The 21,606-nt window shown below is 47.1% G+C and overlaps 1 protein-coding gene and 1 pseudogene across 2 annotated transcripts; one reads left to right on the forward strand and one right to left on the reverse strand.

The window, feature by feature from the left end:
• Nucleotides 1–3,029: 3,029 nt before the first annotated feature.
• On the forward strand, nucleotides 3,030–6,257 carry LOC101755460 (receptor-like protein kinase 5). The gene is made up of 2 exons (XM_004954525.2): nucleotides 3,030–5,675; nucleotides 5,786–6,257. Exons 1-2 carry the CDS (start codon nucleotides 3,050–3,052, stop codon nucleotides 6,175–6,177), a joined length of 3,018 nt encoding a protein of 1,005 aa, XP_004954582.1. The 5' UTR covers nucleotides 3,030–3,049; the 3' UTR covers nucleotides 6,178–6,257.
• Nucleotides 6,258–15,917: 9,660 nt separating this feature from the next.
• LOC101776922 lies at nucleotides 15,918–19,329 on the reverse strand (annotated as a pseudogene). The gene is made up of 5 exons (XR_214420.4): nucleotides 18,707–19,329; nucleotides 18,400–18,614; nucleotides 18,132–18,280; nucleotides 17,770–18,043; nucleotides 15,918–16,468 (listed from the first exon to the last, which is right to left on the reverse strand). The product of XR_214420.4 is annotated as a GDSL esterase/lipase At5g45910-like (transcript).
• Between the last annotated feature and the right edge of the window lie 2,277 nt (nucleotides 19,330–21,606).

The raw sequence follows: 21,606 nt of genomic DNA on the forward strand, positions 1-21,606 counted from the left end.
CCTGCTGGGCCGCCTGGCTGCTGCTCGAGGCTTGTGCCGCGAGCTGATTTTCTCATCTAGTCTCCAAAAATATACGACATATCGAAAAAATAATCTCCAATATTATCTACTTGGGTCCTACTTTATATAATTTCAACATAATCACATATGCACCATTTATATGATTTCCCCTATATTTATTTTCAGCATACTTCAAAACAAACAAGCTCCTTTAGGGATCGAGGAAGAAGAACGAGAAGAAAATCAACAAGTTCTGCAGGATCAAAGAAATATAAAAAAAATCCAATGCATGATGCACATAAAGAGCTCGATGAAAGTCCAGCCTTTAGCACGAAGAAGACGACATCTCCGCCTATACACTGTCTCACCTCAAGGCCACCACGACGCTTGCTGTTTCCCACTCATATCCATTGCCATTTAAGGACATGCATGGGCTCGTCCACGTTGGAGGCCCCAAACAACCGAACACAACCCATGCGTAGTTCAGAGGACATGCACGAGGCTTGTGCCGCGAGCTGCCCTGTGTCCAACACATGCCACGCTCTAGCCTGCTAGTAACTATCATAAGCCAAGTCGATCCAAAAGGTTAGTACTTCACGTTCTCCTTGATTTCTTAGTTTTCCACATAGGATTTTATAATTATTTATATTTCGTACATATATTAGCCAAGGAAGTCACCCGTTAATAAGTACCATGTCAATGTCCAATATATGTTTCAGCCTTGGAGGAATTTCTGCTCAGTGGTAGCTGCGTGACATAATATTTTGTTTTGTAATCTATGACTCAGCATGTATAGTTTCAATTTGCAAGTTTCTATTGTGCAATAGCAGAACTTAATTAGTTGCATGAGTGCTTATGAGTTTCACGTAATTTGTGCTAATTTGGGCACGTACATTGCTCCATGTTGACCACCTCTATGTCACCTCATGATGCATTGCACGTAGAATTTTAGATGATGTAGCGAGGGAGAAGGAGGTGAGAGCAATATATAGATCATCTACATTAATTAAAATTTAGCACTATTAGATGGTGGATGTGCTATTGTACCTTATTAAATTTTTATGAGGGATGATGCAGGAGTATCTTCTTTCCTTCCATGGACTCACCATTTAAGGGATGTGGAACTATAAAGAGACAGCTAAAAGATAAAACATCGTAGCATTTGTCTGTTTAAGTCATCCATACATTGTGTGGAGGCTATAGGACAGCACCGTTAGAATTGCTCTTAGTCGTCAGATCCATTGGTAATTATAACAAGGAACGTGTCTGGGGCAAACCATCTATCCTATGCAACTTTGGAAACTATGAATTAAGGCAATAATCCAATGGATAGGGTTAGTGAGGGGATTTGTGGCCGGCGGGTGGGGGGACTTAAGTGCAAAATAATCATATCCATTGGATTAGCATCCAAGGTTGCACGGGGTAGATGGTTTGTACCAGATACGTTTCCTTATAACAAAATATTAAAGACAGCACATATTTATCAACCTATATATATAAACAAGCCCATGTGAATACACGGGTTGTCGGTTAGTACTAATAAATTAAAACTTGAAAACGGGACTAACAGTAATTTGGAACTTGAAAATGGGAATTACCAATGGAAGAACAATATGGCCAGTTTTCAGAACGGTGAAGATGCTTCCACTTTGCCAAAACCAAAAGAATCTGGTCCCAGGGCCGTTGTCCACGGCCAGTGGGCATCGGCCGTGTGCTGCACTGCACTCTCTGGCTCGTCAGGAAGTGATCTGGCATTAAGGGATCAAGCTGCTGGGGCTTTACAGGATGATGGCGTTTGTGAATCGACGAAATCACTGGGCAGAGCTAGCTGAACTGCTGAAGACTGGGCGAAGGTGGAGACGAAGACAGTGGAGCTTTCAAGCATCGTTTTACTTGACAATTCGCCGCTGCTTTACCTGCTGCTCTGCTATCATGGGATGCATCTTGCAGAAAAAAAAGATCAAGGATCAATGAATCTAGCAGGATAGGTTATCTTCTGGTATTACTGATCGTCTTTCCTCATTTGTAGTTTTCTGCCAAGAGGTAGTAGTGCTAAGTGTTCTGTGACCACAGGACACTCAGTGCAGACCCCTCTTGATCATGTACAGGACACTCTGCATGACGACTTCTCTATTTGCAGTCATCTTATCCTTCTTGTGCATAGCAGAGTTTCCCCTGTCATCATCGTCTCTCAGATCAACCGGGGAGACGGGAGACTTGGATCAAATGGCATCGTTTTGAGGGGACAGCTAGCTCCTTTGTCTAGAGGAGTTTACACGGTAAAACCAGCCACCTAGAGGATTTTCATGGTTGAAAACAACATGAAAAATCAGGGAACTTATCCTTACCTCCTCTCCTCACCAAAACAAAAGTTTTATACCTCTTACTACATTATTATTTATCTTGCAGTAACTCTATCAAAACTGTTAAAAAACTTATTGTAGAAATATCAAACACAATTACATAGGCCATACAACCTTTTCTTTTAATGTAGACTCTGGAACATAGAGACAAAACCAGTTACCCTCTTAAAACTAGCACAGCCTTTAGACTCTAGACGTCGGAAAAGTGCAAAGTTATCCTCGGTGAGTTGAGAAGGTCAGAAGGAATGCGGGGCCGGAGAATGGGGCAGGGAAAGTGAGGCTGGCACCAAGAAGTTGAGTAACAAAGGTGAGTTGGCAACGGTTCATTTCGATCAATCCTAGGCTTTTTGAATTTCTGGCAGTTGATATTTAGCATCCAGCAAGAACAATAATGCGAGGGCGAGTATCCTTAGTTATTTCGTAGAAATTTGTTCTTGATGTAACATGTAGATTCTCCTTCGCTTGTCCTTGTCAACTACTTAACTACAGAAAAAATGCACAGTAAAATTCTTGACCAATGACCCGTTTGAAAGGGTTGCCTCATTTGTCCAGCCGGAGCTAACACGGTAAGACAAGATAACAGCTACCACCCAGGTCCATGGTGTACTGCTCGTCACTACATTCGTCTATGAGCATCTAAGTCTTAAGTCCAAATGAAACACTGCTACAAGCTTCTCCAGTTCACAATGGCCAAGCTCAACCTTCTGCTTCTCACGCTACTCCTCACTCCCCTCTTCCTCACTTCCAGTTCTGATTCGGTGCGGCCCACCGACGCCGAGCTCCGACCTCTCTTGATCATCAAGAGGGATTGGGGCAACCCTACTGCACTCAGCTCATGGAAGAACACCAGTAGCAACACCACTGCCTCTAGTCCTTTCACTCACTGCGAATGGGCTGGGGTTACTTGCAACGACAACGGCCAAGTGACCGCCCTCTCCTTCCAAAATTTCAACATATCCAATCCAATCCCTGCCTCCATTTGCAGCCTCAAAAAACTAGCGTATCTAGACCTCTCCTACAACAACCTTGCCGGCGAGTTCCCGGCGGCAGCGCTCTACGGTTGCTCGGCACTTCACTACCTCGACCTGTCCAACAATCTCTTCTCCGGCGTCCTCCCAACTGACATCAACGGCAAACTGTCGATGCAGATGGAGCACCTCAACCTGTCAACCAATGGTTTCAGCGGTAGTGTGCCGTCGGCAATTGCCGGGTTCCCAAAGCTCAAGTCGTTGATTCTCGACACTAATAGCTTCAACGGGACCTATCCGGGCTCGGCCATCGGCAGCCTCACCGAGCTCGAGACGCTGACGCTAGCAAGCAACCCATTTTCACCAGGGCGTATCCCTCATGATTTCAGCAAGCTGAAGAATCTAAAGATGCTGTGGATGTCAGGGATGAACCTGACTGGTGTTATACCCTACGCTCTCTCAGCGCTCACTGAGCTTACTGTGTTGGCTTTGTATGAGAATAATCTTGAGGGCGCAATTCCGGCGTTTGTTTGGAAGCTTCAGAAGCTGGAGTTCGTGTACCTTTACGCCAACAGCTTCATGGGTGCAATTGGGCCAGAGTTCACTGCTGTCAACATGCAACAGCTTGACCTATCGGGGAACAGCCTCTCCGGAGTGATACCGGAGACCATCGGTAACATGAAGAACTTGACACTGCTCTGCTTATACAACAACTACTTCACCGGGTGGATTCCGTCGAACATCGGGCTGCTCCCCAACCTCGTAGACATCCGGCTATTCAACAACATGCTCTTGGGCACCCTCCCGCCAGAGCTCGGAAAGCACTCGCCACTCGGCAACCTTGAAGTGAGCAACAACTACCTCACCGGCGTGCTCGGGGAAACCCTGTGCTTCAACAAGAAGCTCTACAACATCGTGGCGTTCAACAACAACTTCTCCGGCGTGTTCCCGGCGATCCTGGGGGCGTGCGACACACTGGACAATATCATGCTGCAGAACAACAACTTCGTCGGTGAGTTCCCGGAGAAGATATGGTCGGCGTTGCCCAAGCTGACCAGCGTTATGATACAGAACAATAACTTGACGGGCTTTCTACCTAGTGCCCTGTCCCCTAAAATCACACGGATTGAAATGGGGAACAACAGATTCTTTGGCAACATACCAGAATCTGCAACCGGCCTGCGTTCGTTCGAAGCAGAGAAGAATTTGTTCTCCGGTGGGCTACCTGCGGACATGACAATGCTTGCCAACCTTACTGTTTTGAACCTTGCCGGGAACCAGATTAGTGGATCCATACCAACATCCATCGGAGCCCTTGAGAGGCTTAATTCCCTCAACCTCAGCAGCAACCAGATAACTGGAGAGATCCCGGCAGGAATCGGATTGCTCCCGGTGCTCATCGTCCTCGATCTCTACAACAACAAACTCAGTGGTAGCATCCCGGAGGACTTCAACAACAACCATTTCTCCTTCCTGAATCTCTCGTCTAATCAGCTCACCGGAGAGGTGCCAACCGCACTACAGAGCCCAAAGTACAACAACGTCTTCCTGGACAACCCTAGCTTGTGTGCGGAATCAAACTCTGGCCTACCCCTGCCCCCGTGCTCCCGTAATTCTTGGAGAAAGATCATCTTGTCAGTTGCAGCTCTCTTCAGCTTCATTGCAGTTTGTGTTGGGTGGAGCATCTACAGGCGCAAGAAAGACCGTAAGGATGTTACATCGTGGAAGATGACACCATTTCATGCTCTGGATTTCACCGACCACGACATACTCAGCAACATCAGGGAAGAGAACTTGATCGGCAGAGGTGGGTCAGGAAAAGTCTACCGCATCCATCTCGGCAGCCAGAAGGCAGCAGGGAAAAGCGCTGATGCGGCCGGTGGCCACTCAACAGTGGCCGTGAAGAAGATTGGGAACGCTGGCAAGCCGGACGGTGATATCGACAAGGAGTTCGAAGCGGAGGTGGCATCACTAGGTGGTCTCCGTCATGGCAACATCATCAACCTCCTCTGCTGCATCTCCGGCGACGACACGAAGCTGCTCATTTACGAGTACATGGAGAACGGGAGCCTGGACAGGTGGCTGCACCGGCGCCGCCGCAAGATTGGGCCGCCGCTGGGCTGGCCCACCAGGCTGAGCATCGCCATGGACGTCGCCAGGGGCCTCAGCTACCATGGCTTCACGAGGCCGGTCATCCACCGTGACGTCAAGTGCAGCAACATCTTGCTGGATCGCGAGTTTAGAGCCAAGATCGCCGATTTCGGGCTCGCCAGGATCCTTGCCAGGGCCGGCGAGTCGGAGCCGACGTCGAGCGTCTGCGGGACATTCGGTTACATTGCTCCAGGTCGTAGCATCTTTAGTTCCACACGACCAGAACGTTGATGAGAAGTTTTCCATGTTGTGAACACACAACCATGAGCTTATAACACGCCTGGACTTTGTGTTTGGGTGCAGAGTACGTGAGCAGGGCGAAGGTAAGCGAGAAGGTGGACGTGTACAGCTTCGGCGTGGTGCTGCTGGAGCTCGCCACCGGGCGGGGGCCACAGGACGGCGGCACGGAGTCCGGCAGCTGCCTGGCAAAATGGGCGTCGAAGAGGTGCGGGAACAGCAACCCATGCGTGGACCTGATCGACGGCGAGATCCGGGACCCGGCCTACCTGGACGACATGGTGGCCGTGTTCGAGCTCGGGGTCGTCTGCACCGGCGAGGACCCGTCGTCGAGGCCGCCGATGAACGAGGTCCTCAACCGGCTCATCCAGTGTGGCCGGAGTCAGATGACCCTTGACGATGACGACCACTATGCCAAAGACTTGTGTGGCGACGATTCTTTTGAGTTTATGGTATGACGTGGCCTTGTGATCTGGTACAGTAGCAATCAGAGGCACCTCAGGCCTTGCAAATTGCAATCGCTATCCAGCTTATTCGTTACGTACCATGAATTCTCAGGTCATCAGTCTAAGACGTCAAACCTTTGTTCCGGACCTCTCGGGTCCAGTGAGTGGAAGCACTAGGGGAAAGCTAAGAATTGCCGAGCGTTTTTTCTTTGCCGAGTATTTTTTTCGAACACTCGGCAAACAATCTCTTTGTCAAGTGCCAAGTTAAAAACACTCGACAAATAGGGGCTTTGCCGAGTGTTCGAAAAAAACACTCGGCAAACCCGGGGCTGCGGAGTGTCTAAGCTTACATTCGGTGAAGAGGGGGGTTGGCCGAGTGTCAAAAAAAACACTCGGCAAAAATATTTTTTTCCTCTTTTCACCTTAAAATTTTTTCTACTCCCCACATATAACATGTGGTACTCCATGTTAAAATTTGGTATATTTTTAGATTTATTTGCTATATTTATTTAATTAATTGCATTTCAAGAAAATTTTTGGTATAAGTCAAATTTGAACTGCAAGTGATTCAAATTATGGAACAAAATGAGTATAAAAATGATATTCATGTTATTTGGCCCAATTTGAGACCTGATCCATGAAATGAAAAGAAATTTCGAACATCTTGTTCAGGAAACACGACCATGAACGTGTGGCAGTAGTATTTTTAAATTGTAAAAAAAACAAGCAAAGTCTGAAAATCATGAGATTTGTCATGATGTGATGATATAATACGTGGAGGCTGTGGAAAAAAATTGAGAAGGTTTTGCACATTTCATCATGTACGATGATTACAAACCGAAGCATCTTAGAAGAAGAATAGTAACTTTGAGAAAGATTCGATAAGATTTAGAGTTGAAGTGATGTCGAGTTTGGTTTAACTACAAAACTTTTTGTATAGTCAATAGAGAACATATATATTTCACGTGAAAATTTGGTATTTTTTTGAAACTATTGGATATTTTTTAATTTTTTTAAAAAAAACTTTGCCGAGTGTCCTAGGTAATCCTTTACCGAGTGTCCACATAGGACACTCGGCGACTTTTTTTTTCCACGTACCGGGCCCGCCTCCCCTCACGCCGCCCCCCTCAAGGCACCCCCGCCCCCCCTGTGGCGGAACCACCTCGGATTACCTTGATTAAAGCACGGTTAAGTCGCCTGACACACGACACTCATGCCTTAGTCAAGTTAACTCGAAGTGCCGTCGGATTTCATCCGATTTAACCACTTAACAGGACCGAGTTTAGCAAAACTCACACGAAGGTGAGTGGTTCCAGAGAATACAACAGATCCACTGAGTTAAACAAGTTTGACAATTTAGTTCAACATCAAAACGAAAGTCAGAGTTTTACAGGATTCAAGAGCAGCGGAAAGGTAAAATAGCGGAAGCTAGCGCCGGGGTCGGATGTCCCTGATGAGGCCGATCAGGACATCAGTGATCCCTTTCCTCGACCGTCCAACCCAGAGGGAGCTAGGGCGGCCAAGTGCCAACAGGAGCAAACTCAGGAGCTGCGACTTCACCTGAAAAGAGAGCCACAAACAAGGCTGAGCTGCTAAGCTCAACAAGACTTAACCAACCGGTGGTAAAACTACTCCACCACGTCTAGACATGCAAGGCTCTTTGGCTGAGGGGTTTGTTTGCCAAAAGCGACTATGTTAGGTCCTTGCTTTCAAGTTTTAGCTCAAATTCTAAGTTCATTAACCAGTCTATGTTGGCATCTTACTCTAAGCAAACATAGATCCAACTTTATGTATATAAGCTCATCAACAAGACCATGTCATCATCAGACTCTTTCATTACTCAGTGTAGCATAGCGATCAAGCAGTCTCAAACTGTGAGAGGCAGACGAATCGATTCGAGTTTCTTAACAATGCATGGCGAACCTAATCTCACGACATCCGCGCACCACAAGGATCGCTTCCTGTGTCGGCCATCCCCATCAATTCCCAAGCACGTGTCAGGTCCAAACTTCCCTTGGCATGCAATGCTCCACAGTCCCAGCCTCTACCGTACTGTGACCGCACTTGCACCCACATGATGCACCATGGGAACCTCGTTCCAGGGACAGCAGGGGTATAAGCCACGCCCTAGTTCAATCAGGTACTAGGCTTCCCCATCCCATACTAGGTATGAGATTAGTACTTTCAAACACTTGATCACGAACACCACCACTGTCAGGCCTTAACAGATTCCATAGACAGACGGGGCGATCAACCGACCACCAAAAGAGTTAACCCAAACCCTGCCCCGTCCATCGTCCTTATAGTTGTAACAGAAGGAGAAACAACCAACTCCTATAACTCGCGAGTGACAGGGAATCACTCGACTTTTACCGATACCTATTTAAGCAGTGCAACTACTCGACCCAACAACTAGTGTTCAGATCAAAAGAACTATGTCATGCATCTAAGGTTGCAAACAACTCCTATACGTAAATGCACAAACATGAGAAAGAAGGCATGCGCAAGTTTGGGAAACTTTGGGGTTCATGCTCCGGGGCTTGCCTTCAAGCGGAGGGGAGGGGAACTGGTCTTCAGCTGGGGCGACTTCGGCTTCTGGAACTGGTAGCTCGGCTACAGCTCCGTCTTCTGGAACTGGGTGTAGCTCGTAGACACCATCAGCGAGGTGCAACTCTACACGAATGCAATGCAGGAGTTAGTGTTTAGACGGTTATTTCAACAACACTTGCAGCGAGGCTACAGAAAAGGTGGGGAAGTTTACTTTAGTTGGTGGAGAGCAAGATAAAAGGGTCGGATTGGAAGAAACTTATGATCGGACCCTTACTAGAGGAATAGCTGTGCTGGGGGTCCTCAGACTTAATGTAGAGAAGTCCCCGAAATCTTACACAGATACCTTCGGGTCAAGGAAAAAGATACAGCCGAGTCCTCGGGCGAGGCAGATAAGGGTCGGCTAACAGACAGGGTCGGGCGAGACGGAAAAGGGGTCGGGCGAACAGATAGGGTCGGGCGAACCGGTGAGGGGTCGGCAGCTTACCTTCGGTTTATAGGTGGAGCTTTGGGGTCGGGAAGGAGTAGACTTGGGCGGAAGATCTTAAGCACTAAGGCTTGGGTGGCGGCGATGTCCGGCGGTGCTCCGGCGGCGGCGGAGCTCCTTGCGAGCAACAAGGAAGCTCTAGCACAGCGCGGAGGAGCAGGTGGCTGGGTGGATTGCGAGGGGCGGGTGTTGAGCGGAGATGAGAGTTCCTCAAGAACTTAGGTGGCGGCGCTCGAGCACGAAATAGAGGAACAAGGCGGCGAGGCAACGATGGCGAAGGGAACTCCAGTAGGACTCTGGCATTCCCTTTTATAGCTGCGCGGAAGAGAGAGAGTTGGAGTAGCACGAAGACCGGAAGAAAAGGATGGAGTGCGCTGCCATGGTGGCGATTGAGCGGCGATGGACGGTGGAACAGGACTTCGGAGATAGCGTCCTCGGCTATTGGGCACGGGAGACAAGGCGGCGCAGGCGCGGTTTTGCCGGGGCTGAGATTTTGGCGGAGGCGGGCGTCTTCGAGCGGCGAATTTGATTGGTGTGACCGGGAGAACGGCACTACAAGCGAGGTTGCAATAGGTGAAAAGACAGGCGGGCTGCGGCTGCGCGGGCGAGCGCGAAACAGCGGTTTGCCGAGCACAGTTCTGGCAAGGCGGACAAGGAACTGTCGCGGCCGGAGTCGGGGTTGGCGATGGAGGAATCGTCGCGTAGCGCGTGGGCGGCGCGATTGTGGAGAGGCGGCGGAAAGGCCGGAAGGCATCGGGCCTTGCAGCCGGGGATCCGGTGAGATGATGATGGGCGCGAGCCGCGAGGCGGTTTGACGCAGCAGGCGGTAAAGCTCTGCCACAGCGGCGACGGAGCACCAAGGCGCGGCCGGCGAGGGCGCGAGCGAGATGAGGCGCTGCAGAAAGGGTTGCAGAGGGGCTTCCGCTGCGATTGGGGAGGAGGGCGCGGGAATCCATCCTGTCGCGGCCGGCGACTGGGCGAAGCGGCGGGCGGCGGAGAAGTTGAGCCACGCGGCGGGGGAGCTCTGAAGCGGTGCAGGCCGCTCGAGTGCGTCTGCCTCGGGAGATCCGGGGAAAAGATTGCGGGTCCACCCGTCAGTCTCGGTTTCTCCTCTTCTTAAGATTGAAAGGGACACTGTTGTTGAGACTTCAAAGGAACCGACGGGGTGGGTTGGGGTCTTCAGGGGTCGGGACCGGGAACTGGAGTGGAGCACTCCTGCTCGGGAAAAGCTGAGACAGAGGAATTTTGGACTCGGATTAAGATTAACTCGAATGATTTGACCAGGGTCGTTACACCCCCCCCTCCTCCTCCCCTCACGCCGCCCCTTCCCCCTCCCCCCGTCGGATGCCGCCTCCCTCCCGCCGGATGCCGCCTCCCTTCTCCCCTTCTCCCCCGGCGGAGGCCAGATCCGGGCGAGGATGGGAGGGCGGCCCTCCCTCCCCCGCCGGACGGGCCAGATCCGGGTGAGGATGGGAGGCGGCCCTCCCTCCCCCGGCAGCCGCCCCCTCCCCTTCTCTCCGGCGCCTCTCCCCTCCAGGTCGGATGCGGTGGCGGCTCCTCCCCTCAGCCGGATCCGGCGGCGGCTCCTTCCCTCCCGGCCGGATCCCCTCCCCTCGCGGCCGGATCCGGCGGCGACCGGTCGCCCCCTCCCCTTCAACTTGGCGACAGGTGGCGTGGTAGCAGGTGGCGGCGGGTGACCCCCTCCCCTTCTCCTCGGTGGGTGGCGGTGGGTGGCCGGGCGCCCCCTCCCCTTCTCCCCGGCGACGCGCGGCCCGCCCCTCCCCTTCTACCCGGCGGATGTGGCGGCGTGGTGGGCGGCGGCCGTGGCGAGGCGGTGTGGTGGGCGGCGGCCGTGGCGGCGGTGGTGGAGGCCGATGGGCGGTGGCCGTGGCGAGGTGGCGTGGTGGGCGGCGGCTGTGGCGAGGCGGCGGCGGTGGAGGCCGGTGGTGGTGGCCGGCAGTGGTGGCGGCCGGCGTTTTTGGTTTTTTTTATTTGTTTTCAAAAAATATGTTTGCCGAGTGTTTTTTGGGCACTCGGCGAAAACTTCACCGAGTGCCCGACATAAAACACTCGGCAAAGTTAACTTTGCCGACTTAAAATTTGCCGTGTGCCGTTTGCCGAGTGTTACACTCGGCAAATGTTTCGCCAAGTGCCCCCGGCACTCGGCAATTTTCCTGTGCCCCGTAATGAAGCCTGAAAAGCGATGATGTTGCCTCCAAATCTCCAATCAAACTACAAATGCGATCTCCCTCAGTCTACCCATGTAATAAGTATGTTTTGAGGGTAAATATTCACAAATCCACCCTTTAGTGCAATCGAAAGCTGAATTTCATCCATTAGATGCGAAACATGCAATCCAGATAAGATCCTAAAAACACAATATACTTTTACAATCAACCCCCCGCGATCCATATGTGACATTTAGTAGTGACACCCTGTTTGATATTACATTTGCACAAAAATCCCTCCTTTGTCTTCTCCTCCACACCTCCTTTGCCTTCTGCTCCACTCCTCCCAGTTCGTAGTAGGTGGCATACAATATTTGCAACTTGAAGTGTAGACGGATTGCAACTCAAACGATTGGTTGGATGCAACTCCAGTTACAAACTGTGGGGGTGGTATTTATTGAACTGAGCTAGGAATGTCCCAATTTAATGCGAGGCGGGTAATATATGTCCTACAGTATTTGCAACTTGGAGTGTAGACCGATTGCAACTTGAACCATTGGCTGGATACGACTCTAGTTACAACTACGAGTGTGGAATTTATTGCACTGAGTTAGGAATGTCCCAATTTAACGCGATGAGGAGTAGTAGGTGGCATGCAGTATTTGCAACTCGGTGTATAGACCGGTTGCAACTTGAACAATTATTTGGATACAACTTCAGTTGCAACTGCGGGTGGTATTTATTGCATCGAGTTAGAAATGTCCCTTTTCACACTAGAACGGCTTGGGTGTTAAATGCGAAATGTTCCATGTGGTGGCGGGGGGGTTAGATGCAAATTTTGCTGCAGGTCTCGGGAGGCTCATCCGGATCGCACATTTTAGAACTGACGGTCTGCAACTGGGTTTCCATGGAGGGTAGGTTTGCATTGAATATTTACCCATATTTTGATAGGAGAAGAATTTTTCAAATTAAGTTTTGACCATTAATTTCTTTTATTGAAGTATATTATCACTTACTAAAAAACACAAGTCTGTCTCAGAATTACTATGAGTAAAAACTTGTTGGTCCAATTTTTAGATAGACATGCATATAATCTGATTAACTGTCGGTCCAAACTTATGATTTGAATTTCATTATTTTTTTCAGAGTCAAGACACGTCTTGCATTGACAAAAGGAACTCCTACATGTGACGTTGAATTGTCAAGAACTCGACGTAATAATAGTATTATCGTTGCAAGAAATGAGTATCTGTTACAAATCTCACTCACTAGTCACTACTGCACAAAATTCTAATCCCGCCACTGCTTTGGTCTCTTCTTCGTTCTTCTCCCCGTCGTGGCCCGTGTTCTCACGATCCACAACACAAACTGCCCGGCCCAGCCCGTTTACAGACCCGTGGTTGAACACTTGAACTTCACTGAACCCAATGGAAGCCGGAAGTAAAAACTGAGCCAGGTAAGTTGAGCAACCTTAAAGAAAAAAGATGCATCGATCCAAGCCAAAAAAAAAAAAGCACTGCTTCGGAGGTGTGCCTGCGCGCGCGCGCGTGCGCCGGCCCGAAGCAGGCGTTTTGAATTTGACTGAAAGCGGCAGAGTACGTACGCAAGTTGCAGCCGGAAAAAATTGCCAAGTGGTGTAGCGCTTTCTTCCCGTTTTGGAAGTTGTGGAGTGTTGTTGCCGGAATGTGGGCTACTGCTCCATCGTCTCTACTTGCTCGCGATGTTTCTCGATCGTGTAACAAGTTTTGTAAACTATCCATGTGTGCTCACCCTTATAGCACGCATTATATACGCACTACGTAAAACACAACAAGAGGCTGAGTTGTACTCCCTCCGTTTTAAATTATAAGTCATTCCAACCTTCTTGGAGAGTCAAAGCATCTCAAGTTTGACCAAATTTATATAATAAAGTGCTAAAATTCATGATATCAAATATGTACCATTAGTTTCTTCATTAAATATAAAATGGTTTGACTCTCCAAGAAAGTTAGAATGACTTATAATTTGGAATGGAGGGAGTACTGTATATGAAAACGGCAAGCACATAGCACATGCTTGGTTGCTGGCCTTCAGTAGCCACGCGTCACAGATGTGGCGTCAAATACAACTGCGAAATGCTGTGGCAGCAAAGGTAAGTAAACAACCAAGTAGGGGCTTCGATTAGCGTGGCTGCCCATCAAACACTCAAGCCCATGACGCCATGCTAACTCAGAGATTTGACTTTGTTAGATCAATTGAACTCGGATGGCACACAAGTTACAATTTATAATGAATCTTCCTTCATTATTACTTCCGATTTTTCACTATATTAACTCAATGTAATCTTTGAGTTCGAGCCCTATAAAGTATTGATGCTCCAAGTATTACTGATATGTAGCTGTCCATTAGTAAAGAATAACATCAGGCTCAATTGATTGATAAACCATCTGTTTCAAATTGTAAATCGTTTTGGTTTTTTAAATACATATATAGTTATTGCTATGCATATAGATATAGGTTATGTCTAAATACATAGCAAAATCTATGTATTTAAAATAGCAAAATAACCTACATTTTATAATGAAGGGAGTACATATTATAAGATTGGCGAACCTAAGCATTTATACCACGGGACTATAAAAATGGATGTTCGTTAGGAAAACGAAAATGGTTTGTGTGGAGTATAATCTTAGTATTGATTTATTCTTTTTAAACAAAGATATCGAGAGCTTTGTCACACATATATTAATAAAAAGAGGAGAAGAGACATCGGCCTACTAGCTAGCCTCACCTGAATTTTATATCCTTAAATCTTTATCAATATTTTATTAAGAACTCTCATTCCTCTTACCTCTAGTCGTTCATCTGTCATACTGCCCGAGTAGTAATTAACGGAGTTGCATGTATCGACCAGTTCGACTTAAAATTTTAAATTAACAAGCACATGCTTCCTCTTTTTATCGGCCTCCGGAGACGGCTCTCATGACCGCTCTATGCCGTCAAGCTAGCCCATGCATTAGAGCGAGTTTCTTCGCTTCAACCCTCCTCACTGGCCACCCCGTGCCACCCAGCTGCTCAGCACCGTGACAGCTATTCTTATCCTGATCTTGTTTTTTCTTTCTCAACACAAGAAAACTGAAGCTTGTAAGTTGACTCATGACCTGTACGTACTGTACGTAGCACGCCGGTGCCTTGATGGCTTGATCCAAGTCAAAATTTTACATCTGGTTGCAGCAGATTTTTTTTTTTAGGATCATCTGGTTGGAGCAACTTGCACACAGATCTCTACAGTGCCAATATGGCAATATACTACACATTGCCGGTCCAGGGTGCAGAGCCCAACCATGTTGCTCCTGCAAGTTGCGGCTGGATAAACATTACACGTTTTGCTCTGTTGGACTGATCGTTTGTAAACTGTTGAACAGATTCACAGAGCCCAACCACGTTAAAAGATGCTCTTTTTTTTAAAAAAAAAATAGAATTTGAATCAAGGCATGTTGAATGTTGTGAAGCATCAAGTTGTGCAGCATCCCTTCTGGAATCTGGGCTACTAGTTCCTTTGTCTCTTCTCTGTTGCAATTTTTATCACAGATCTGGAAGGATTAATTTTGTTTTGTTTGAGCAAGTACAAATGCAGGGAAACTGGCTCTACTTGCTTCCTCATTGCCCTCTCAGTTTCACAGTATTGTCCTAGTCCACATAAAAGTCACACACTCACACTACAATTTGAACGATTTTTTGAACTAAATTTGAACGAATTTCGTTGATTGAAAAGTACAAACGCACTGCAAAGTGGCCGCCATGCTTGCTTCCTTAATACCCAAGAGAGTTCTTTACAACTCGCACATCAAAGCGAGTAGCTACGTATAGGATCACTTGAAAAAGCAAAAATAGGGCTCGTGGTCTGCTAACCCACATGCCAATGGGATAAACAACTCTTGCAACAGATCAGCTCCAGTTCATTGGTTTCAACTCTTAGGCCCCGTTTTCTTCCACTGACTTATTTTTAGCACCCATCACATCGAATGTTTAGATACTAATTAGGAGTATTAAACGTAAACTATTTATAAAACCCATTACATAAGACGAATCTAAACGGCGAGATGAATCTATTAAACCTAATTAGTCCATGATTTGACAATGTGTTGCTACAGTAAATATTTGCTAATGATAGATTAATTAGGCTCAATTAGGCTTAATAGATTCGTCTCGCCGTTTAGATTCCACTTATGTAATTGGTTTTGTAAATAGTCTACGTTTACTACTCCTAATTAGTATCTAAACATTCGATGTGACACGTGCTAAAAATAAGACACGGGAAGAAAACGCCCCCTTAAGTCTCAACTCCCACCTGCATGCACTATTCTCAAATCCTTCCATTCAGACCGTTGCCTTTTTTTTATCGCAGATTCTTCTCGGTGCCATGTTCACTACAAAGACAGTTGTTGGCACTATTCTAATTGTTTACAGCTAGAAATGGAACTTACATGCCTGTGTTAGTATGATTTCACACACAGCCCCATCCATCTCCGAACAACGATGCACACCATGTTCAGACAAAATGTGCAGTATAAGAATCGCAAAACCGGCACATCTTTAATCAGAGAATCAGAAGCTGCTCAAGCAGACAGTCTGTATCACATTTCCGGGACACAATATACATGATCATGTGTGCGTTACATTTTTCATATTTATACCCTCTGACAAATCAAGAAATGAGGCCTTTGACAGCCCCCCTATCCCACCTTTGTACCCCCACCGCAATGAATTCAATCAAATGGAGATGTACATGTATGCAAACATTGGAACTGTATGGAAGAACTACTTTCCCCGCTCCATTTCTTCAGTGCGCTACTTTGATACACTCTACAACAGGAGTGACGTGCTCACGATGACTGGATGATTGGTTGGTCTGCGAAAGGGCCATATAGCCAGCCTTTGGCGATATGGCGGTAGGCTGCCTCTGTCAAGTGAATGCCATCCCAGCTCCAGTGGGTTGTCGGATCAGCACAAGCGGTCGCACCAGGCTCACCACATTTGGCCGTGACATTGAAGTTGTAAGCAGCTCTCTCAGGAGTCGATGGAGCCCCACAACACGCCCTAGGCAGTTGCTTGGCAAAACCTGTACGAAAAAAAGTCATTAGGTCCCTGCGTAGATGTGCATTGAAATCAAAGGATTAATGCTTGAAGCAAAGGTGTCTTCTGTTTTAATCGACAATAACATCTGCCTCCTTTTTCTCTAGTAGTTGAGACAGGAAAACTGTCTCTGTCAGCACATTCATGCTAACTAAAGTAGTCCCCTATAGGGCAACAATGAAATGGAAGTTCAATAAATCAGGTACAGGTGATCTAGAGATGACACAGACATGGCATCGTTCTAGATCCTGATGGTTGCTATCCTCCTTTTTCCTGTTATTTTATTTTTTTAATTAAAAAACTACAAGGGTAAAGCAAAATGGAGGTTCGTTGTCAGCAAGGAAAGAAAGCAACAGCTACAAACAAAAGTGATCACCCAAAACGATGGCTCAGCTAACTGAGCAATTTCTAGATGTTTGTACTTGCCGCAACAAGGACTTGTTAAATTTGTAGTTCAGCTATGCTTAGAAAGCGGAGCAGCAAAAGTAAGCACACTAGGTGTTCACCATTTTATTTAATTGCAGCAGTGCATAGATACTTTTGACGTTATCAAATGTCTATCTTAACAACATGATAAGTAAAAATTTCCAATGAGATTTTAATACCAAAAGGCTGTGGCTTCCATTCATAGAATATGCATGCTTCTCGTAGTAGCTAGTGCAGCTCATAAAACAACATTGTAAAAGTATCAGTGGTAAAACGATCATGCGAAAAGGAACAAGGTTGCCATGACCATGAATTTTAACCAAATAAGAGAGCCACTACAGTGTAAGTTCTCATCCATAGTTAGACTGTCTTAAGGAAAATGTTGGGTCCTGGTACATATAGTGTAACCCATAGGCAAAACATCCTCCTGCAAGCCCCAAATGACCCATTCTGATGGAATCTCATTTTCATTGAAAAGGCCTCCGCTGACAACTATTAATGGGAAGCACTCAAAAGCTCAAACAAAAAGTGTACTAATAGTATTGGTAGCTTATAGCCCCTTTACAGACTAGATACAGGTTTCTAATGAGCAAGGTGTGAGCACCTTTGCTTTCAAGATACTCTGACTATTAAGCTGGTCTGACTGATTTTGAACCCAGGTTGTACTGACCATTCAAAACATCATTTGTATATTGTGCAATCTGCTACTAGAGAAGGTTACAGGCATCTATATCGAGATCCAAACCATCTAAGTATAATATGTTGTGTCTTCCAAGGTGAGCAGTAGGAAATAGTTAACTCAACACCTAAGCATCTAAGCAAAAAGTAAGCATAAACGAGATCAAGAATTTAAGAACTCACCAAACTTCTCAGGCCGAAGCATGAACTGGATAACTGGTGTGTAGTAATCACCATATATGATTCTCACATTGGGGTGCTTAGCCCGGAGCTTCTCAAGCATGGCCTTGAGATGTGCATTGTGCACCCAGGAGAATGTGTTGAACCGGCGGACGCACCCGCTGCGTTCACCATATCCATCTTTTGGCTCATCAAGCATGTTCAAGTACACCGGGAAGCAGCCGGTGGGCATGACACCAGGCACAATCAGATCCACCGCCCCCTCGGCAATTAGTGCCTGCACCACACACAAACAATTGCAGTCGGAACCACTTTCCCTCACAATCAACATTGAACAATACACAGCAAATGGAAGCGAGCTCTACCTCAATACCGTCGGAGATGCCCTGGATGACATCTGGCATGAACTTGTAGGCCTCCGTGATGCCCTTCCCTGCAAAGAGGGGTGCATTGTAGTCGTTGCCGCCGAACTCACCGACCACGAACAGTGCCTTGGCAAAAAACTTCTTGCATTCTGCACAAAGGGAAGCATCAATCAAACCGAGATTCACAGGAAATTTCTTAATTCCTCACATCACGCATCACAGGCGGTACAGCTAAGCTACAAAAGGTGAGATTTTTAGACTTCCTTACCCTGGGTGGAGTTGCAGAAGAAAGGCTTGAGCTCGCGGAACCACTCGATTTGGGTCATGAGCGCGCCGGAGTTCCAGATGACGTCGCCGAGCCCTTGGCGACGAAGTAAGGAGTGTCGAGCGCGGTGGCGCCGGTGATGGCGAAGTTGGCGCCGTGCGCGAAGCTGGCGTTCTTGGCCTTGGACGGCGGCAGCAGCGGCAGGCCGAACTCTTGCGCTGCAGGTAAGCAAAGCCCAAGGAAACCCGTCAGCCAAACCAAATCTGGGAGGAACCCCCGAACCCGAGGCAACCCGAGAAGCAGGCCGTACCGAGGTGGTCGATGACGAGGCGGCCGTCGGAGCAGCGGCCGGTGGCCTTGCCGAAGTAGGTCTGGCCGTAGGGCAGGCGCGCGGTGGCGAGGAATTCCGGCGTGCCGTTCTGGATAAGGTTGCCGGCGTCCGCCAGCGAGTCCCCGAAGTTGAAGAGCGCGTGGTACATCCCCTTGGCCGCCGCCTCCCTGGATTCCGCCGCGGCGCCGGCCGCCGCCGCCGCAAGAACCGCCGCCACCACCGCGAGCATCGCGCCCCTTCTCCCCATCGCCGCCCGGGTCCTGGGGCTCCCCTAGGCTCCTGGATCTCCGGCGGACGGAACGGAACGGGGAAGGTGGTGGAGGTGGAGTCGAGGAGGGGGGAGCAGCGGGGTGGGAGCTAGGTAGCTATCGGCGGTCGGGTGGGGGCTTCTTGTAGGAGAGGCGGGCGAGGAGGAGGAAAAGGGAGGGGTTGGTGGTGGTGGTGGCTGCCGCGGCGTTTTCTTGGGCGCCTGGCTTCCTCCCTCTCTCTGTGCTGGGGCTCTGCGTGTGGTGGCGTGGCTCACTCGGAGTTTGGCGGATTAATTTAGTTAGGCGTGGGGAGTTATTGTGGAGGTGTGGGAAATGGAAATGTGGGGGGAGATTGGAGAAGAAGCGAGGAGGAAGGTGACGGATGGATGAATGGGGAAGGAAGAAGAGGGGGTGGGGTGGTCCGTCGGTCGAGGAACAGCTAGCGGAACGTGAGCAGATTGGGGTAGTTTCGTAAGGAAAAAAGTGGACTACACGGTTTGACTTTGAGAGAGGTCCATTTTCCGGCCTAAAATCTAAATGCGTTGGACTTGGAGCGGCAACCTAACCGGACAAGGAAACAGCAGCCACCGTTTAGCATGCGTAGGGCTTATCTGCGAATGCAGCAATTTATAACAGAGGAAAGAAATAGGAATGGAAAAGAAAAACACAATGGCAATAAAAGCATACAAAAATATAATATTGGATTATTAGTAGAAGAAAATACTAGAGGAAACAGGAAAGAATTTGTCTATTCGAAGTCGCTACGCAAGCTAGCTAGTTAAAACTAAAAGCTAACTAGAGCTCCCTCAGAAATTGATGGTAATACTATATTATTATGGAATTCATAGTTTTCTTGTCCATTATTTATGTTTCCTTCGTTGCCTCATGGAAACCCTTGAAATGGTATGCAGATCTGGGGCCTGCTTCATTTATACTACATCTGTATTTTTACCACATAATTTCATCCTTTGGTCAGTGAGTTGGTTGTATTGGTTTTTGTTCTTTTATTTTAGTTTCTTATTCTAATAAAAATTTGGTAAATCTCTTGCTGTCGGTTAAAAAAAACCCAATCCTTTCTTCATAAACTTTGAGACTTTTTTTAATGTTTATTAGACTGCATATAAGTAATGACATGAAATTCTATTTTACAAATTGATCTATTTTCTCCGTTCCAAAATATAGCTAGGTTTAGATTTATCTTAAGTCAAATATTTACAACTTTGAACAATAATATCTCTAAAAATAATTTATTTCAAAAAATAGGAAAAGTTATACTCCATCCGTCCCAAATTATAGGTTGTTTTGACTTTTTTAGGTGCATATTGCTATGCACCTAGATATAATATATGTCTAGATGCATAATAATATCTATGAACCTAGAAAATCCAAAACGACCTATATAATTTGAAAAGGGGGAGTATATTATTGGTTGATTTCATAATGAATTTACTAACATCAGTTTATGTTGTCAATCTTTACAAAATTTTTGGTATTCGTAGGCAAAGTTGAAAAGGTTTGACTTATAATAAAACTAAACGTAGTTATATTTTTGAACAGAGGGAGTATTTACTCTACTAGCATGGAGAATGATGATTATGATTTAGGTTTGGTAGTTGTTGGAGTGCTAATGAAGTGAAAAATGGGAAGGAGGGTGGATTCGTATCGAGTGAGAGTGGCTAGCTAGCAAGTGAGGCTTCGGTGAATCGACTAATAGGTGAGAGACACGTGTGGGTGTGGAGGTGTGAAAATGAAGGGAAACGGTGGAAATGAAGGGGGCATGGTGGTACATTGATGGGGTGATCCCATCCAATCAAACATACTCTAGTTGTGAAAGAGTAAAAGAGACAAGAGGCTTCCATGGATCAAACAACCTTAGAGAGTCACTGACTTATTAAGCGATACAAGATACCTGGTTGATAGTTCTGGTCGATAGACCAATCCATTATCGAGTTCGGTTGCATTGTATTTGGCCAACACGTTATAATTGGTCAAGGTGCTCTGGTAACATTACACCTCGTTGTTACATTAGTCTGACAAATAACTTGTGCTTTCTGTTTCTCACTGAAAAGTAACACTGACCACAACACTATTTTTGTTTGCAATGGTCAAGTCTAATCATATTCAGTACTAGCCGGAAAAAAAAAAGGATACAAACACAACGTGCTACCAAACACGAAAACAACAGTTTCTTTTTGAAAACGAAAAGGAACCAAAGCTACTACAAAAAACAGTGACAGTTCATGAATAAATTTTTTAAAACACACAAGACTAGAAGAGTCAAGAGCAAGTTTTGTCGGTTGAAATTTTTTTGGTGAGGCGATTCTTTCCCAGCTATCATCCCACTCTCTCTACCATAACATGGGCCAGGCCACCGAGTCAGCAGCCACAGTACACTACCAAAAGAATTAGTCCCCATGTGAGAGATTATTTTTCATGTAATCCGAGCGTCCAAATCCTTCACAAAATCAATGAGTAGTAGTGGTTTGGTGAGGGGTCAGCAGCCAGCACCGAACCCGTCCAAACCGAGTTGGTCCAACCATAAAAAAGCCCCCGGAGAGTCAGTGGAGTGGTTTTTCTTCCTCCCAGAACATTGTTGTCAGGTCGTTAGCAAATGCACGTCGAGTTTCCTTT

This window comes from Setaria italica, chromosome I, assembly GCF_000263155.2.
Source record: "Setaria italica strain Yugu1 chromosome I, Setaria_italica_v2.0, whole genome shotgun sequence".
Classification (NCBI taxonomy): domain Eukaryota; kingdom Viridiplantae; phylum Streptophyta; class Magnoliopsida; order Poales; family Poaceae; genus Setaria; species Setaria italica.